Here is a 14,923-nt window from a genome sequence, read left to right as displayed (position 1 = left end):
TCTGCAGGTGCTTCTTTGGCATGACACTTCGTAATTCCTTATTGAACCCACAAATTGAACAATTGTTACAATTAAAAATGCATAAGGAAATAGAGGAATAAAACTGTTAAACTAGAGGTAAGGTTGTAAATAAGTTACATTCATAACAAGGATAATTAACCATTGGAACAACTTACTTGTGGATGTGGTGTGTTCCCTATCATTTAAGACTTTAAGTCAACATTGGATATCTTTTTGTACACGATATACAATAGTTCAACTGGAATTTATGGTTTGTGTTAATCAGAACGTCAGACTGGATGGTGATAATAGGTCTTTCTGGCCTTAAAATCCATGAGTCTACAAAATACCTGAGTTAATTATGCGATAGACCTCTTGAGGTTCCTCAAATAACCAAAAACATGTGGTAAGCTGGAAATTCAAGGTTAAAGCTACCCATTTAATAATAATAATAAAAAAAAGCAAGTAACAACAAACAAAAAAAGACTGACATAAAAATCTTAGAAATGCACTGATGGTTACTTAAATAACCTTTACTCTGCCACTTCTCATATCCCCGCACCCTCAAAATCCAAAGAGAACCTTATGACTGAACACCAGAGACCCTCGACAAAGAAAATACTAGCCAACCTAAATGGTAGTGGTCCATAACCAATACTGAGATATTAATGTTCCCTGTTTACTCTGCTCACCACTCTACATTGGCTAAAGAAGAAACTGAAACTGAAATCTACTAGAGTCTGTGTAAAAGCTTAGAATGTAGGCAAGACCAGTTCTTCCTGATAAAGCTGGATCACTGTCTCAGCAAATCCCAGGAAACAATTGGCAGCTGCATTATTATCTGTACTTGTGACAAATGGGGGGGGAGGGGGCAGGTTTTGTGTGTTTGCACAAATGGCTCAGCTACCTTTACTCCCCTGCTACTTGAAACAACATTGGGCTGACCTTAAGATAGATGTGGCTGGTACAGAACATTTCAGTCCCATAAATTCTATTAGGAAAAATATACCAGATTTAAGAAGTCTTAAATCCTTACCAAAACAGAGAATATGCAGAGCTAATCAATACAAGTATTGACAGTGTGAAATGGTGAAGATTTTGTGTGTTGGCAGGTTTATAATGGAAGTGCCTGAAATTTATATATCATGTACAAGGCTTCCAGAAGCTCTAGTCTACACAAGATCTACAGGCAAACTCCTAAACTGAAAAATAGATTTAAACCTGCAGCTAGTGAAATTACAAACTCTGTAGGCATACTTGCTGATATATAAGGACTACAAGATTTAAGATCCAAGACTAATCCTTAGACCCAAATCTAACTTACATCTGCTATATATAAAAGGAGTATAATTTAGTAGTGATGGAAGGGCAAAGTTAAGGTTGGTGGTGATGACCTTATCCACAGACTTCCATAGAGGTAAATGTTTATTTTAAGCATAATCCTAATTTAGATTGAATTTTCAGGTTTTCTACCATATATGGCTTTTGAGAACCTCCAATGTCCTGGTTATTTTTGTGTGTGTTGTACCCAGCATCCAGTATCTTAAGGTTCCTGATTCCACATATGTCTAAATCTAGGTTGTGAGATGGACATGAGAGGCATCTTAATGGAAATGCTGAGCCAAGTGAGACTAATTGTTTTTTTTTTTTTCCTGAAGCCACTCTTTGTGCGGTGGCCTATGTGAACAAATTGGCTTCATGTGATTGTGGTCCTGTTCCTAGTGGCTCAATTTGGACAAGGTATCACAAGGATAGCAATTAGCAGTGAGCCTCTAGTCTTTGACATCTTACTCGGAGAGATCACCTTAAAGTAATTCCCCCTGTGGGAAGGAAAAACTAGGTAGAAAGATAGATTAACCTCGCATTATTAAGGCAGCATGCTACTAGATCAGTGGTTCCCAAACTTTAACAACCTGTGAACCCCTTTCACTAAAATGTCAAGTCTCACGAACCCCCTCCTAAAAATGAATATTTCCAGGGATTTTTTCCTTTACCTGAGTATAAATTATAAAAGCAGTGATCTTGGAAATATAAAATTTGACATGCTTATTACACACTATTTATTATTAATTATTATTTATCATTACAGTATTTTTATTACATTATGAAAACGGCAACACTCTTCCAAGATCTGACTTTTGTAGCTTGTATCACTTTGAATAAGTCTGTTATAAGACAAGACTCCTATGTTTCATCAAGGAGTATCAGATGTGAAACAGCATGAAGGTATTTAAGAAGCCAACTCAAAGAATTACTCCTACACAAGCATTCAGGTCTTGAGCAGTCCAGGCAAACAATGCACCTTACAACAAAGCTTAAACTTGTTCTTCATAATAATTTTAAAAACAATACTAGATGCCTATTTAATTTAAAAAACAGCAAAAAATATCCACCTCCCTTTCCATTTCTTATAGGGAGTCTTGAAGTTTTTATTTCCTCAGTGTAATAGATATGCTTGCTTTGATCTGCTTAGCTCTTGGAAGTCCAGGGGCTCCAGGCTGCTGGTCCCGTGCTGCCCGGGGACCCTAGGGACAGCTCTGTCTGCCATTAAGGAATTTTTTCCCGAGAACCCCCTGTAACATTTAGCGAACCCCCAGGGGTTCACAAACACCAGTTTGGGAACCACTGTACTAGATCAATGGTCAGTCTGGAGTCTGCCGTAGAAAAGCCTGCAGCAGGACCGAACTCTGCAATTATTGGCATCAATACAAACAAGCGGAAAATGATAGAGGGCAAAGGAAAGATAAAATGAACTAAACCAAAAAGTATCAGAGGGGTAGCCGTGTTAGTCTGAATCTGTAAAAAGCAACAGAGGGTCCTGTGGCACCTTTAAGACTAACAGAAGTATTGAGAGCATAAGCTTTCGTGGGTAAGAACCTCACTTCTTGCATCTGAAGAAGTGAGGTTCTTACCCACGAAAGCTTATGCTCCCAATACTTCTGTTAGTCTTAAAGGTGCCACAGGACCCTCTGTTGCTTTAAACCAAAAAGGAAATTTTCGACATGATTTTTTGTGTCAAGCCATTCATATGAATTAAATATCTCTTACCCTTATATAGGAAGTGTATTCAACATTTTTGCAATGTTGAATGATCAGTTATTTTGTCAGCCATGTGACTGGTGAAAACCTAAAGTTGAGAATCAATGCAATAATGTGCTAGCAGTTTGTGACTATATTAAATTCCTCATATAAAGTTCCCCTAAATGTTTTTCTACCTAAGATTTTTTCCTCTAACTTCTTATTTTAAAGAAATGATGTGTGAAGTGATGCCAACGATAAACGAGGACACCCCAATGAGTCAACGGGGGTCCCAGAGTAGTGGGTCGGACTCGGATTCTCACTTTGAACAACTGATGGTGAACATGCTAGATGAAAGGGATCGTCTCCTTGATACCCTTCGGGAGACTCAGGAAAGCCTGTCGCTTGCACAGCAACGCCTTCAGGATGTCATCTACGACAGAGACTCCCTCCAGCGACAGCTCAATTCAGCACTGCCACAGGTATGTCGCTTGTAAAAATCTTCCTCGTAACCTTAACCAGGAAATTGATTAAAGTGATTTGAATATTAATTGACAGCACCTATTTATTCCTTAAGGAACCAGTCCTGTTCTTATTGAGATCTATTGCAAAACTCCCATTAGATTCAATAGTATAGTATATGGTCTGGCCCTTAAGCCTTGGTATTGTATCTAGAAGAGATTGGGGGTTTTGTTACTGATCTCAAGGAGATCAGGATACAGGCCCTTAACCACACTTTTGGCTGTTGCTCTAACGTCCCTGACAATTTAGGATTTATTGAAATTAAATCTGTGATGGTGGAAGTCGGACAAAATATAAACTGAGAGATGGTGATATCACAAGTTCACTCCAGTCAATTCCAGAAAGGCACACCTTGCTACAAATAGGACTTGCTTTCTAATATTACCACAAGTAGAGCTACCACATTAGTTTACATATGATAAGTAAATTGCACCACACAATCTGTGATGTGATTGAAAATGGAATATAAAAAAAAATAGGCATTTTACTCATTTTTTTCCCTCCTGTTTTTAAAATAAACCGTCATGATTTTCTTTTTACTTTGACGTTTTCAAAAACTTAAAACATTGTTTGCTTGGGTTAAAACAAGGTAATATTTGTAATCAGTTAAAAAACGAAACAAGTAAAAAAACAAAAACAAAAAAAAAACCACCCACCCTGAGCCAAGATCTACAAATTACATCCTGCCCTGAGGTTTGGAATATGACACATGGTAAAGATGGGTTTTCTTCATACTCCTCTCTGGTCTCCCAACTTTTGGTTGGCTAAAGATGTGCTTGGAACTTGAGAGTCCTGAGAGCAAAGCTCTGCCCATAATTATTGCTGGTGACTGGGAAGGACGGGTGGCAGAGAGATTTAGATGAGAGATTGGGAGAAGGTGGTGTGGATGGGTTAAGGAGAAAGGTAAAGAGGGGCCAGTGTTGGCAGTTCTTGAGAATGGTGGGAGAGAGAATTCAGTTCCAAGGGTGGGTGGAGTTAATTAAAAATGTGCTACTGGTGGAGGGGCTCGCAATAATGGATGATGGTGGTGAAAGGAGGACAGGGACTGTGCAAGCAGTTGAGGAGTAGAGTAGGGGGTCTCCAATGTCAGCCTGGGTTTGGGGGAGTAAGAGCTTGTCATAGGTTTCACCCCCACTCTGGACTTTAGAGTACAGATATGGGGACCTGCATGTGAATCCCTAAGCTCAATTACCCGCTTAGATCTGGTCTTGCTGCCACCACCCAAATGATTTATGAGTTATTTGGGAAACTCTGTCTTCCCCCCAAAAAACCTTTCCCTCCCTGGGTAGCCTTGAGAGACTCCTTCACCAATCCCCTGGGCAAAAACTTAGTTACACAAAAAATACCCAGTTTGATTATTCCTCTAATTGCACAAGACAAGTTACAAAAGAAAATAAACATAAACCTATTTATTCCCTTCACTAATACTCACTACTTGATAAGAGGCTGAATTCTGGAGCTTTCCCACTCCGGTCAAAAGTGAAACTGACCCAGACAAAGGGAACTTCCCTCCTTCCTTTTGAAACATTTTGTCCCCGCATTGGTTCCTCTGGTCACGTGGCAGCTAGGCTAGGTGAACTTCTTAACCCTTTACAGGTAAAGAGGTATTAACCCTTAACTATCTGTTTATGACAGAGCTATTCAGAGGCTGCTGGTGGGGGTCAAACATTGGAATAGCAGCTGAGGGCAGGAACAGTAATGATAGCCACTGCTCCCATTATAGTAGAGGAAATTCTGTAGTCTAGAGGAAGTTAAACTCATCTTCCCTCCCACAAGTTATGTCTCCTGATAGAAGCATGTGGAAGAGTGCAGATCAGGGTAGGACCTATACTAGGGGCAACCCCTGCCAGGCATCTGTAGCTATGAACCTACAACAGCGCCGCAGAGCATTAGGTAAGTAATGCAGGCTAGAGGGGCTGTACGCTATCTTTGTATTAGGTATTGCTACACTGTAGAAGTGCTGGGAGAACATAGTCCTAAAAATTCAGTATTCATGACTCAGCCCTTACCCTTACTGAAGCCTGGCAATCGAAACGATGAGGGAAATGATAGTGAATAGGAAAGTGATATACATCCTACAGGAAACTAAAGTAATATGGCACAAACAATCTCTTATCTGATCTTGTGCGTGAAGTGATGCTAATGTCTAGTAATGCCATAATATTAAATGTCCATTTTTAATACTTTTAGATTTATACAAAACATAAAGATATAAACTGACTTGTCAGATCATTTAATCTCTTGTGTGACAATACAAATGTTGATTCCTGGCAGCGCTATATAATAATCCCCCAAAATTGCATAAGAAAGTGTACTATATAATGTATAAGGAACTTTTTGCTTACATTTTGAAAGAAGACCAGATGGTTTTTCATCAACTAGGTCACCTAGGTGTTTGTGTACATAACTAAGTAGTGTAGTGAATTATTTTTATAAATATGGAGCACCATGCTATCAGTGTCATTAAAAAGAAGAAAATCCCAAACAAAAGAATACAAAATGTATTCCATGCTTGTACTATCTAGCTCCCTTTTTTGAAGTTGAAAAATCCTGAGTTGTGTGTTTCTGAAGGGTTGTTTGGAGGAATTATTTTATGAATGGCAGGCTAGTATTTTTAACTGTTTGACCTAATCTCATTGTGCATTGGGAGAATCTTGGTTCTTTAAAAGATAGAGAAGAAAATTTATTATAATCTCCAAGATAATTAAGATTTGTATATTGTGTGGCACTTGTGAATCTTGCAAATGTGATATTTGCATAGACCATTCAGTTTTTGAATGATTTGCAACCTATAATGTATTAACCAAATTTTATTTATAATATTTAGCATTTACATAGTGCTTTATATCTACAAAGCACTGAACAAACAGTCAGGTTGATGTAATTTTTTTTCCAGTTTACTACTTCTGGGCATAAATACATCATTGAAATCTTGTGTAAAAACAACAACCGTCCCTCCCCCCAGCACACAATTTCATCGTAAGGACAGACTAAATTTCAAAATTTGCCTAATTGGAGACAATAAATAGATTAAAGTAGATTTGAAATTGTTCACTTTGCTTTGAAATGTTAATGATTACATTTAAGATATTGAAATACAATAGTTACAAAATGTACAAATATGAATAGGAATTAGAGCTGTACTGTAAGTGAATGTAACACATTACTGAACAGAGTATTCTACCACAACTGTCTTGGTCACCTACAAAGTGTATATGCATTATAGTGATTCCACTATAAGGCTATTTCAAAATATAAGTATAGGAGATGAGATCCCAACCATGTTGAAGTCAATTGGCATTTTATCATTGACTTCAGTGGGGATAGGATATCACTCAAGATGAGAGAATTAGACCTTGTTTACACTATGGGGGTAAGTCAACCTAAGTTACGCAATTCCAGCTACATGAATAACATAGCTGGAATCAACATCGCTTAGGTCGACTTACTGCGGTGTCTACCCCACGCTGCATCAATGGGAGACACTCTTCCATCGACTTCCCTTATTACCCTTGTTCCAGTGGAGTACTGGAGTCGACGGGAGAGCGATCTGCGGTTGATTTGGCGGGTCTTCACTAGACCCACTAAATCAACCCCTGGTGCACCGATTGCCACAGCGTCCATCCCCCACGGTAAGCGTAGACATGCCCTTAGAGGGCTCTATTGAGAAATGGTTTCTGCAGTCTTAGTCCCTGATCTTGCAAACACTCTTCTTATTAATTATTATTAATTAAATATATTTATTATGGTAGTGTCTAAGGGCCAACCAAAAATGGGAGCCCATTGTGCTAGGCACTGCGCGCAGACACACGCACCCAGGTTAGTACACCAGTCGTTCTCAACCAGGGGTATATGTACCCCTGGGGGTACACTGAGTTCTTCCAGGAGGTACATCGACTCATCTAGATATTTGCCTAGTTTTACAACAGGCTACAGAAAAATCACTAGCCAAGTTAGTACAAACTAAAATTTCATACAGACAATGACTTGTTTATACGGCTCTATATACTACACACTGAAATGTAAGTACAGTATTTATATTCCCATTGATTTATTTTATAATTAATGGTAGAAATGAGAAAGTGAGCAATTTTTCAGTAATAGTGTGCTGTGACACTTTTGTATTTTTATGTCTGTAAGCAAGTAGTTTTTAAGTGAGGTATAACTTGTGGGTATGCAAGACAAATCCGACTCCTGAAAGGGGTACAGCAGTCTGGAAAGGTTGAGAGCCACTGTAGTAGATGGTTCTTGCCCCAAAGAGTTTATCTATCTAAATAGACAAAACCGACAGTGGGGGAGGGGGGAGGGATTGAATAAACAAGCAGATTGCACAATGTGATAGCAACAAATGGCATGCTCCACAATATTTTATTTTAATTTTGGAAGGGGAGGGAGTTAGTCAGGAGGGGATGAATTAAATGGAAATAAAAGGGACATGCGCTGGGGACAGGGCAGGAGAGAAAAGGGTAAGAGGAGCAGGTGTGGAAGTTGGAGCATGCAATTGATCAGCACAGGGCAGAGAGTTTGTTCAAAACTGTATGGAGTTCTCTTAACATCCAAAGGACCAAAAGTCCCTGCTTTGTCTACGTTTGCTTGTACTGGCTGGAGTCTCTGGCTGGCTCCTCTGTAGTTTTCTCCTCATCCTGACCCTGCAAATACTTACACACAATCTTAACTTTACTACTCTAAGTGGTCACATTAGTTTCAATGGGACTATGCATGGTAATAAGGTTGTGTACATGTATGAACACTAAAACAAACAGGATTACTTGAAGTAGTAAACTTAAGCGTGTGTATAAGTATTTGCACAATGGGACCTTAATTTGCAGCCTCCACTGGTCTTCCAATATTCAGAATCCTTCTGAATAATGGACATGCTTGCTAGGCAAGGACTTCCAGAGGCTGCCTGGAAAGTGCTCAAACTGAACTCTGAGGGAAATGCACTTGGGTCGACACTTGGGCTGTGTGTCACTTATAGCCAGTATTCTGGGTCACAATGTGTGACCCTTTTAAGGAAAAAAAAAAACCTTCAGATACAACAGGACTGGACTATACAAGGAGTTAATTTATTTATCTTACAATATTTAATATTTCACTTTTGCTTTGGGATGAATAAAGTTCTTTGTATATAACTTAATCAAAAAGATCAATTATCAATAGAGTCGAGTTACAAAAGGAAAAGGTTAATAAAGAGTAAATTGCAACTTCTATTCTGAAACCTTTTTCAGTTATTACTTTCTCAAATTCCTTTTGGGGCTGAAAGCTTCCATACTCTTTCTCTACGTAATGATAAAGCGTTTGGAAATTTGGCCAATATTGTTTAACCTGTGAATGTGAACATTATATACATGGATCCAATTTCAGGATTGGGGTCTCAGTCTTCAACTTGATTGATGTCCATTTGATTTTCCTCTCTCCCCAATCCCCATTTTCTTTGATGCATTTTAAGGATTCCCCAGTTAAGCTTCAATCCATCATATCTGACTGACATTTACGTAGCAATACATTATTAAAGTTTACACTGGAAAAATATTTTTACAATGTGTAAAATGTTTATTAGCATAGAATATTAAAACAGCCCATTATCAAAATTATCTGGGCTTCATTGCACACAAGTTATGTATTACAAAGAAGCAGATATGGTAGAGAAAATACATTATTTGACAATAGCTCAGCTTCCATCATTATCAAGTTAAATAATAATCCTCAAGACATTTGTTATTGGAGCCAATATGATGTCTCTTTGTAGTGCAATCACCAAAGTATATATTGTAGCTCCAGTAAAAAACATACATTAGAGTGCCCTTTGATTATCATAGCTCCTTGAATGTAAGTGTGTGTTAAAAAAATTAATTTTCTGTTTTATTTAATACATCTGTTTTTATTTAATACTGGTAGTTATTTAGAAAATAAACAGAGGAATTTACCCGGTAGTCTAGTGGTGCCACAGGATACTGCCATGGCTCACACAGCCAAGTTTAAGACTGATCCCAGGCCAGCAGCAGCTGGGAATGCTATGAAAACAGTAGAGCATGTCTCCCATCAGCCTGGAAAAATCCCTATTGTTCAAAAGAGTTATTAATGGACTCCTGGGGGAGAACTTGCATCCAACTCTTCTCAATTGGAAAAAGGAACCACCCTCAAAAAAAAGTCTTCTAGTAAGTGTGAGTGTGTACTGAAAGTAAATTATGCATATTTTAGGGGGGGAAATTAGGATTTTTTTTTTTAGTGACTACAATAGCTTTCAGAATTGCTGGCCATGTCATTGCTCTACCATGAGGCATGATTTTACCAAACCCAAAACTATAATGCACTTCAACCTTAAGAACTCTAAGGTGTTTTTATTTTGGGGGTGATGACAGTGGTACGTGAGCTTGTGCAACTCAGCGTACTACAAGTGGGAGAAAATACTTGATAATGGACAGATGGAAGAGAAGGGCAAAATGCTTGTCTTCTAGCATTTGTAGTCACCTATTTTTAATTGATTAAATAATTTAAATATCATTCCTTTTTAAATACTTGAACCTGGTGGCACTCCTGATTTAAACAGGAGCGCCAACAGTGTTTCACAGAACTACTTCCAAGATTAGATCACCTGATCTAGCATTTTTTCACATCAAGTTAGTTGTAACTAAACTGGGCAAGAGAGAATGCAGCAATAACCAAGTGACAAGTGGCATCCAATTAACCTTCTTAACATGTAGCCACCTTTCTGAAGATTTTAACTACCTACCTAGTGCTTTTAGCTTCCATTAAACAGCTCCAGTGTAAGTGCTTACATTGACTTCAAAGGGGTTAACCATGTCCCCAGTATTACATGTGCTTGCAGGCACCGAGACTATTCCCTGTAGCAAGCTTGGTAACAAATGTTTATATTCAGAGGAAATTACCTTTTAATAAGGGCCCAATCTCTCAGTCAAAGACTTTTTCCACACACAGTGAAAGGACATGGCCTGGGTTAACAAAAGATATAGGAAACTATAGAACATCTTAAATTTTCAACATGAAGACCACATATTAGTGTAGTATATGATTATGCTGGTATTTCTATTTCACATCTCTATTTGAGCTCTCCTTTTTTATTATACTGCAATGTAATATGCAAGTGACTCTGGAGCTTAAATTAGATATTGTATAAGTACAGCAGGTGTCTAAATGAAAGAAGGTATTGTGTCTACACTCCTCATTTTAAGAAGATGTCAGAGTTAATAAAAATGTCTGCCTCATGTTCTAAAAATCACCAAACCTGGGATATAGCAGATCAAAATGTGAGTGAATTCCAATGCATAATACAGAACAGCAATCCCCGACAATGGATTGGTTGGTTGTTGTGGGTTTTGTTTTGGTTTTGGTTTGAAGATCCAAAATCTCATGGTGAATTTTTTCTTCCTCTCCTCTCACTCTGTGGAAGAAGGGGCTTCTGGCCTGGGTATCTCCTTATCCTCCAGCACTGTTTAAGGAGCAGCTCTTCTTGCATTTCAGGGGAAGCCCTGCAGGTCTCCCAAATTTTGCAGGTGTGCTGCTTGTCCAGGCGCAGACACCGTTGCTTATATAAGTGTCTTCAAAATGCCAGCCTGAAAGATTTTACATGCCAAAAAGGCAAAACAAAAAATGTACAACGGACAGAGTTTTCATGGGATGGCGATGCTGAATATACTTAGAAACAGTAAACGTTAAATTGACAGTATCCCTTTAATTGAAGTGGTGTGTTCCAGAGGATAGGGCACTGACCTGGGAGTCAGGAAGCCAGGGTTAAATTCCTAGCTCTCCCATTGACCTGCTACCTCATTCACCTCTTCTACCTTTGTGTCTCTGTCGCTGGCCCCCTGTGGATAAATACTCAAACAGTCATTGAGAGACAGAGAGACTCTGAAGTCAAGTGGTAGGGCACCCACATGGGATGTGGGACATCCTGGACCCAGATTCCTTTCCCCAAACACTTTTTTTTTTTTCATTATTTATCCAGAGTCCAACAGCTTTGACAGGAGATTGAGGGAGCCCCAAATTGGGATATTGTGTAATTCAGTGGTTGCAGCACCCTCTTGAGAGGTGGGAGATTCAAGTTCTAATCCATTCTTCCCCTCTGGCAGAAAGGGGGGAATTGATTATGGGTCTTCCATATCCCAGGCAAGTTTTCTAACCGCTGGGCTAAAAGTTATAAGGTGGGCACCATCCCTACCACCTCCTCTTCCCTCTCATTGTATAGGAAGCTTAGGCACCTAATTCAGCTTTGTGGATTACTGTATTATTCCTGTGATTTTTTTTTTCTAGGCACCTAAAAGTTGGGTGCTCTGATTCTCAGCATTGCAGCACTAAGTCCTTTCTTGGATTCCACCCTAGCTGCCTGGGAGTTTGTAAGGAATTTCTCAAACAATGCATTGTAGGATTGCACTGTCCCTTGAAGCATTTGGTCACTAAGGGCAGGACAGACAAGATACTGGACTAGATGAACTATTGGTCTTAGCTGAATACCTGATTCCAGTATTAATAAGGTTTGTAATAATCTTGGGTAAGATACTACATGGCAGATCTTATTCAGCGTCATTTTTTGCATATAGTGCGTAAATAACTGATGGATTTTTGAGACACCAGTCTTTAATGGATAGAAAAGCTGATAGCCCCTGGTCATGTAGTAAGACACTTACAGCAAACCCAATTTATTTCAAACAAGTGCATATTGTACGTGAGCAATTCACTTGCTCCGTGGCTTAATTAGAAATTAATCACGTTTTATATTGCCAGAAACACACACAACACTGGACATGCCCCTCAGGAATGCTGGGATGGTAAATTTGAGCAGTTTTGAGGGCAGTTTTTAATTTGTGACAGTTGCTAATGGCCCCAAGAGGCTCAAGTGGCTCCCAGGATTCTTAGGGTGCAGGTTTTCCCAACCATACTCCTACTTCTACAGCTGGGAGGGAAAGTGGGTAGCATAAAACCCGCTATACCAGCTATCTGCTACCAGAAGATCCCCATGGTCTGGAATGATCTTCCCATGGCTAGCTACAATAGCTTTAGTATTGCTCTGCACTAGTGGTAAGACCTTAAGTAGCCATGATGTTGATGCAAATCTGGCCCTATATTCATAATTATTGTTGACTACTTAAATGTACAGGAACTTTCCATCTTTTTTTTTTTTAAAAATCTGTTAGTTTATCTCTTTTTAAAATAGACATTAAGAAAAAGAAATCTGGCTCAATAATATACTCCCAGCAGCTTTATAGGCCTGATACTGATATCTTGGCATATAGAACAGAGTTTAAGTAAATAGCAACGTTATAGACGTAATCAATGCTTTTTTTCCCTTGATGAAAAAAGACAATTCTATGTACTCCTAGAACTAAAAAACCAAAAGTGAAACTAATGAATTGCTTCTTTAAACCAGTATTTATTGGCTACTAAAGTGTGTGCTCAGCATAAGGACTCTGGGACTTTTCACTGATAAAAATGAGTGAGATTAGTAAAATAGAATTATTCTGTTAATTGCCTGAAATAGTCTGTTTTAGGAGACATGTACCATACACAGTAGCCCGGATCCTGTACTGCCTTGCACAAATATAGAATATTACCTAAAGTGGTTGTAAATTATTGTCACCAGGGTAAATGAGTGGAATTTTAATTTGGCAGCATTTTACGCTCGCTTTGCAGAGCTGTAAGTGATTGCCCAGTGCACAAGGTAGTAGAGTCTAGTCCAGTAAATGCATGTATAACACTGTCAGTATTATTTTACTAGAAGAAAGCACATTTTGAAAAATCAGACTTAAATTGGACATAGATCCTTAGAGTTGCTTATAAAAAGAGTTCTAAAGATCTGTTTCTCTGTATTATAATATTTATGACGTGGTAGAGCACAATTTGGTCTGATTATAAGATTGATGCTAGTTCTATGATCATATTTACTTGTCTAAGTAAACTTTTTTTATGAAAACAAACTTATACCTGCTATAAAAAGGAAGTGATACAATTCTGAAAAATGCTACTCTCTCATCCTGCAGATAGAACTCCATGGGTTCTGTGCAGGTGTCTATCCGCCTATTGTAACTTATAGGATCCAGGATCAGGACTACAGACTGCATTGCCAACTCATCACAATATTAAAGATCATTCCATCAAAGGAAAGTCGCACACTGATTTATTTAACATTACATTTGAGTGCAAACTGTGTGTCTGAAGCTGTACAAACATGAAAGAAGCAAGAGACACAGAGGTTCCAAATCCTGAAGTACTACAGACTCTTTATTTCTTAAATCAAAGTTATAAAGATTTGTGGAAGAAGTATGTGTTAAGAGTGATTGGATTAAAGAGGGCCAGCATGTTTGGTGTGAAAGGAAAGGGAGTGAGCTCCTGCCATGAATGGAGCATGGGAAAAGGGCATGAAGCCTAAAGTGGTAGAAGAGAACAAAAGGAATGTTTAGTTGGGCAGCTGGAACATATTTCTTGAAAGCTACTTGCATTCTCTAGCTTGTTCTGCTATAGTTAAGGGGAGTAGATAAAATATTTAAAATGTCTGAAGTGTAGTTCTGTACTTTTAATATGAGAGCAGACTCAGCGTGAGCTTGAGGCAAGGCCCAGAGAAGGAATCTTGAAAGACTTCCATTGACTACGGTGGGCTTTGGATCAAAGCCCCATCTAGAAAGTTGTACAGACCAGTCTTAAACTTTGAGGAGAACTTTTAAACTGTACCTGCTGCAAGATGAAAATGTGGCCTGACATTTTGTTGTAAGTTGCATATCTTTCAAGTTATGGAAAAGTGAAAAGTTTAAGTAAGTAAGTTATTAGTGACTGAAAAGATGGATTCTTAATGCATTCTGAACACCCCTGAACACTGATGGAGACTGAAATCTGACTCCAGATCCAGATGGCTGCTTGAGTCTGTCTCTAGTTTATAATGGAAGTGTGTTTGTCATCTCCGTCATGTTGTATTTGTTAGTGAGTCCTGTAATATTGTCACTATAGTGAACTGGCCTCATGCATAAAAATACCTTGCCTAAGATACAGTATTGACCAAGCTGCTCTTTTGGGATCATGAGTAAGGATGAACACAAATGGGTAAGATCTATCATTATGTTTAAATGATTTAGTTTTGATGCAAACTGATGGCAAAGAATAGAGATGCTGACACAAGTCTTAAAAAACTACCATGACAACTTTGTTTTGATGTTGTTGTGAAATGAAATATATTACCATTTGAACATGGCCTGCACTTGTTGACTAGAACCTTACTATTTATGTTGCCCTGGTGATTTGACTATTTAAGAAATAAAGATCTATATTTATTAATATATTTTATAGATGGTGGAAGTTGTCATAGCTTCATTGACGTCAATAGAGCTATAATTTGCACCAGCTGATGTGTCCCACTGAGCATCAGAACATGCCCCAG

General features: G+C 38.5%; 1 protein-coding gene across 1 annotated transcript in view; it reads left to right on the top strand.

Annotated features, from left to right (window-relative positions):
* The first annotated feature begins 3,251 nt into the window (after positions 1-3,251).
* Positions 3,252-14,923, top strand: part of PPFIA2 (PTPRF interacting protein alpha 2) — a 627,181-nt gene continuing 615,509 nt past the window's right edge. The window contains exon 1 of the mRNA XM_065422644.1: positions 3,252-3,500. Coding sequence (XP_065278716.1) covers positions 3,252-3,500 — 249 coding nt within the window. The remainder of the gene's footprint in view (positions 3,501-14,923) is intronic.

Source organism: Emys orbicularis, chromosome 1, assembly GCF_028017835.1.
Source record: "Emys orbicularis isolate rEmyOrb1 chromosome 1, rEmyOrb1.hap1, whole genome shotgun sequence".
NCBI lineage: Eukaryota > Metazoa > Chordata > Testudines > Emydidae > Emys > Emys orbicularis.
Note: the sequence above shows the minus strand (reverse complement) of the source record. Positions and strands in the feature narration are given on the sequence as shown.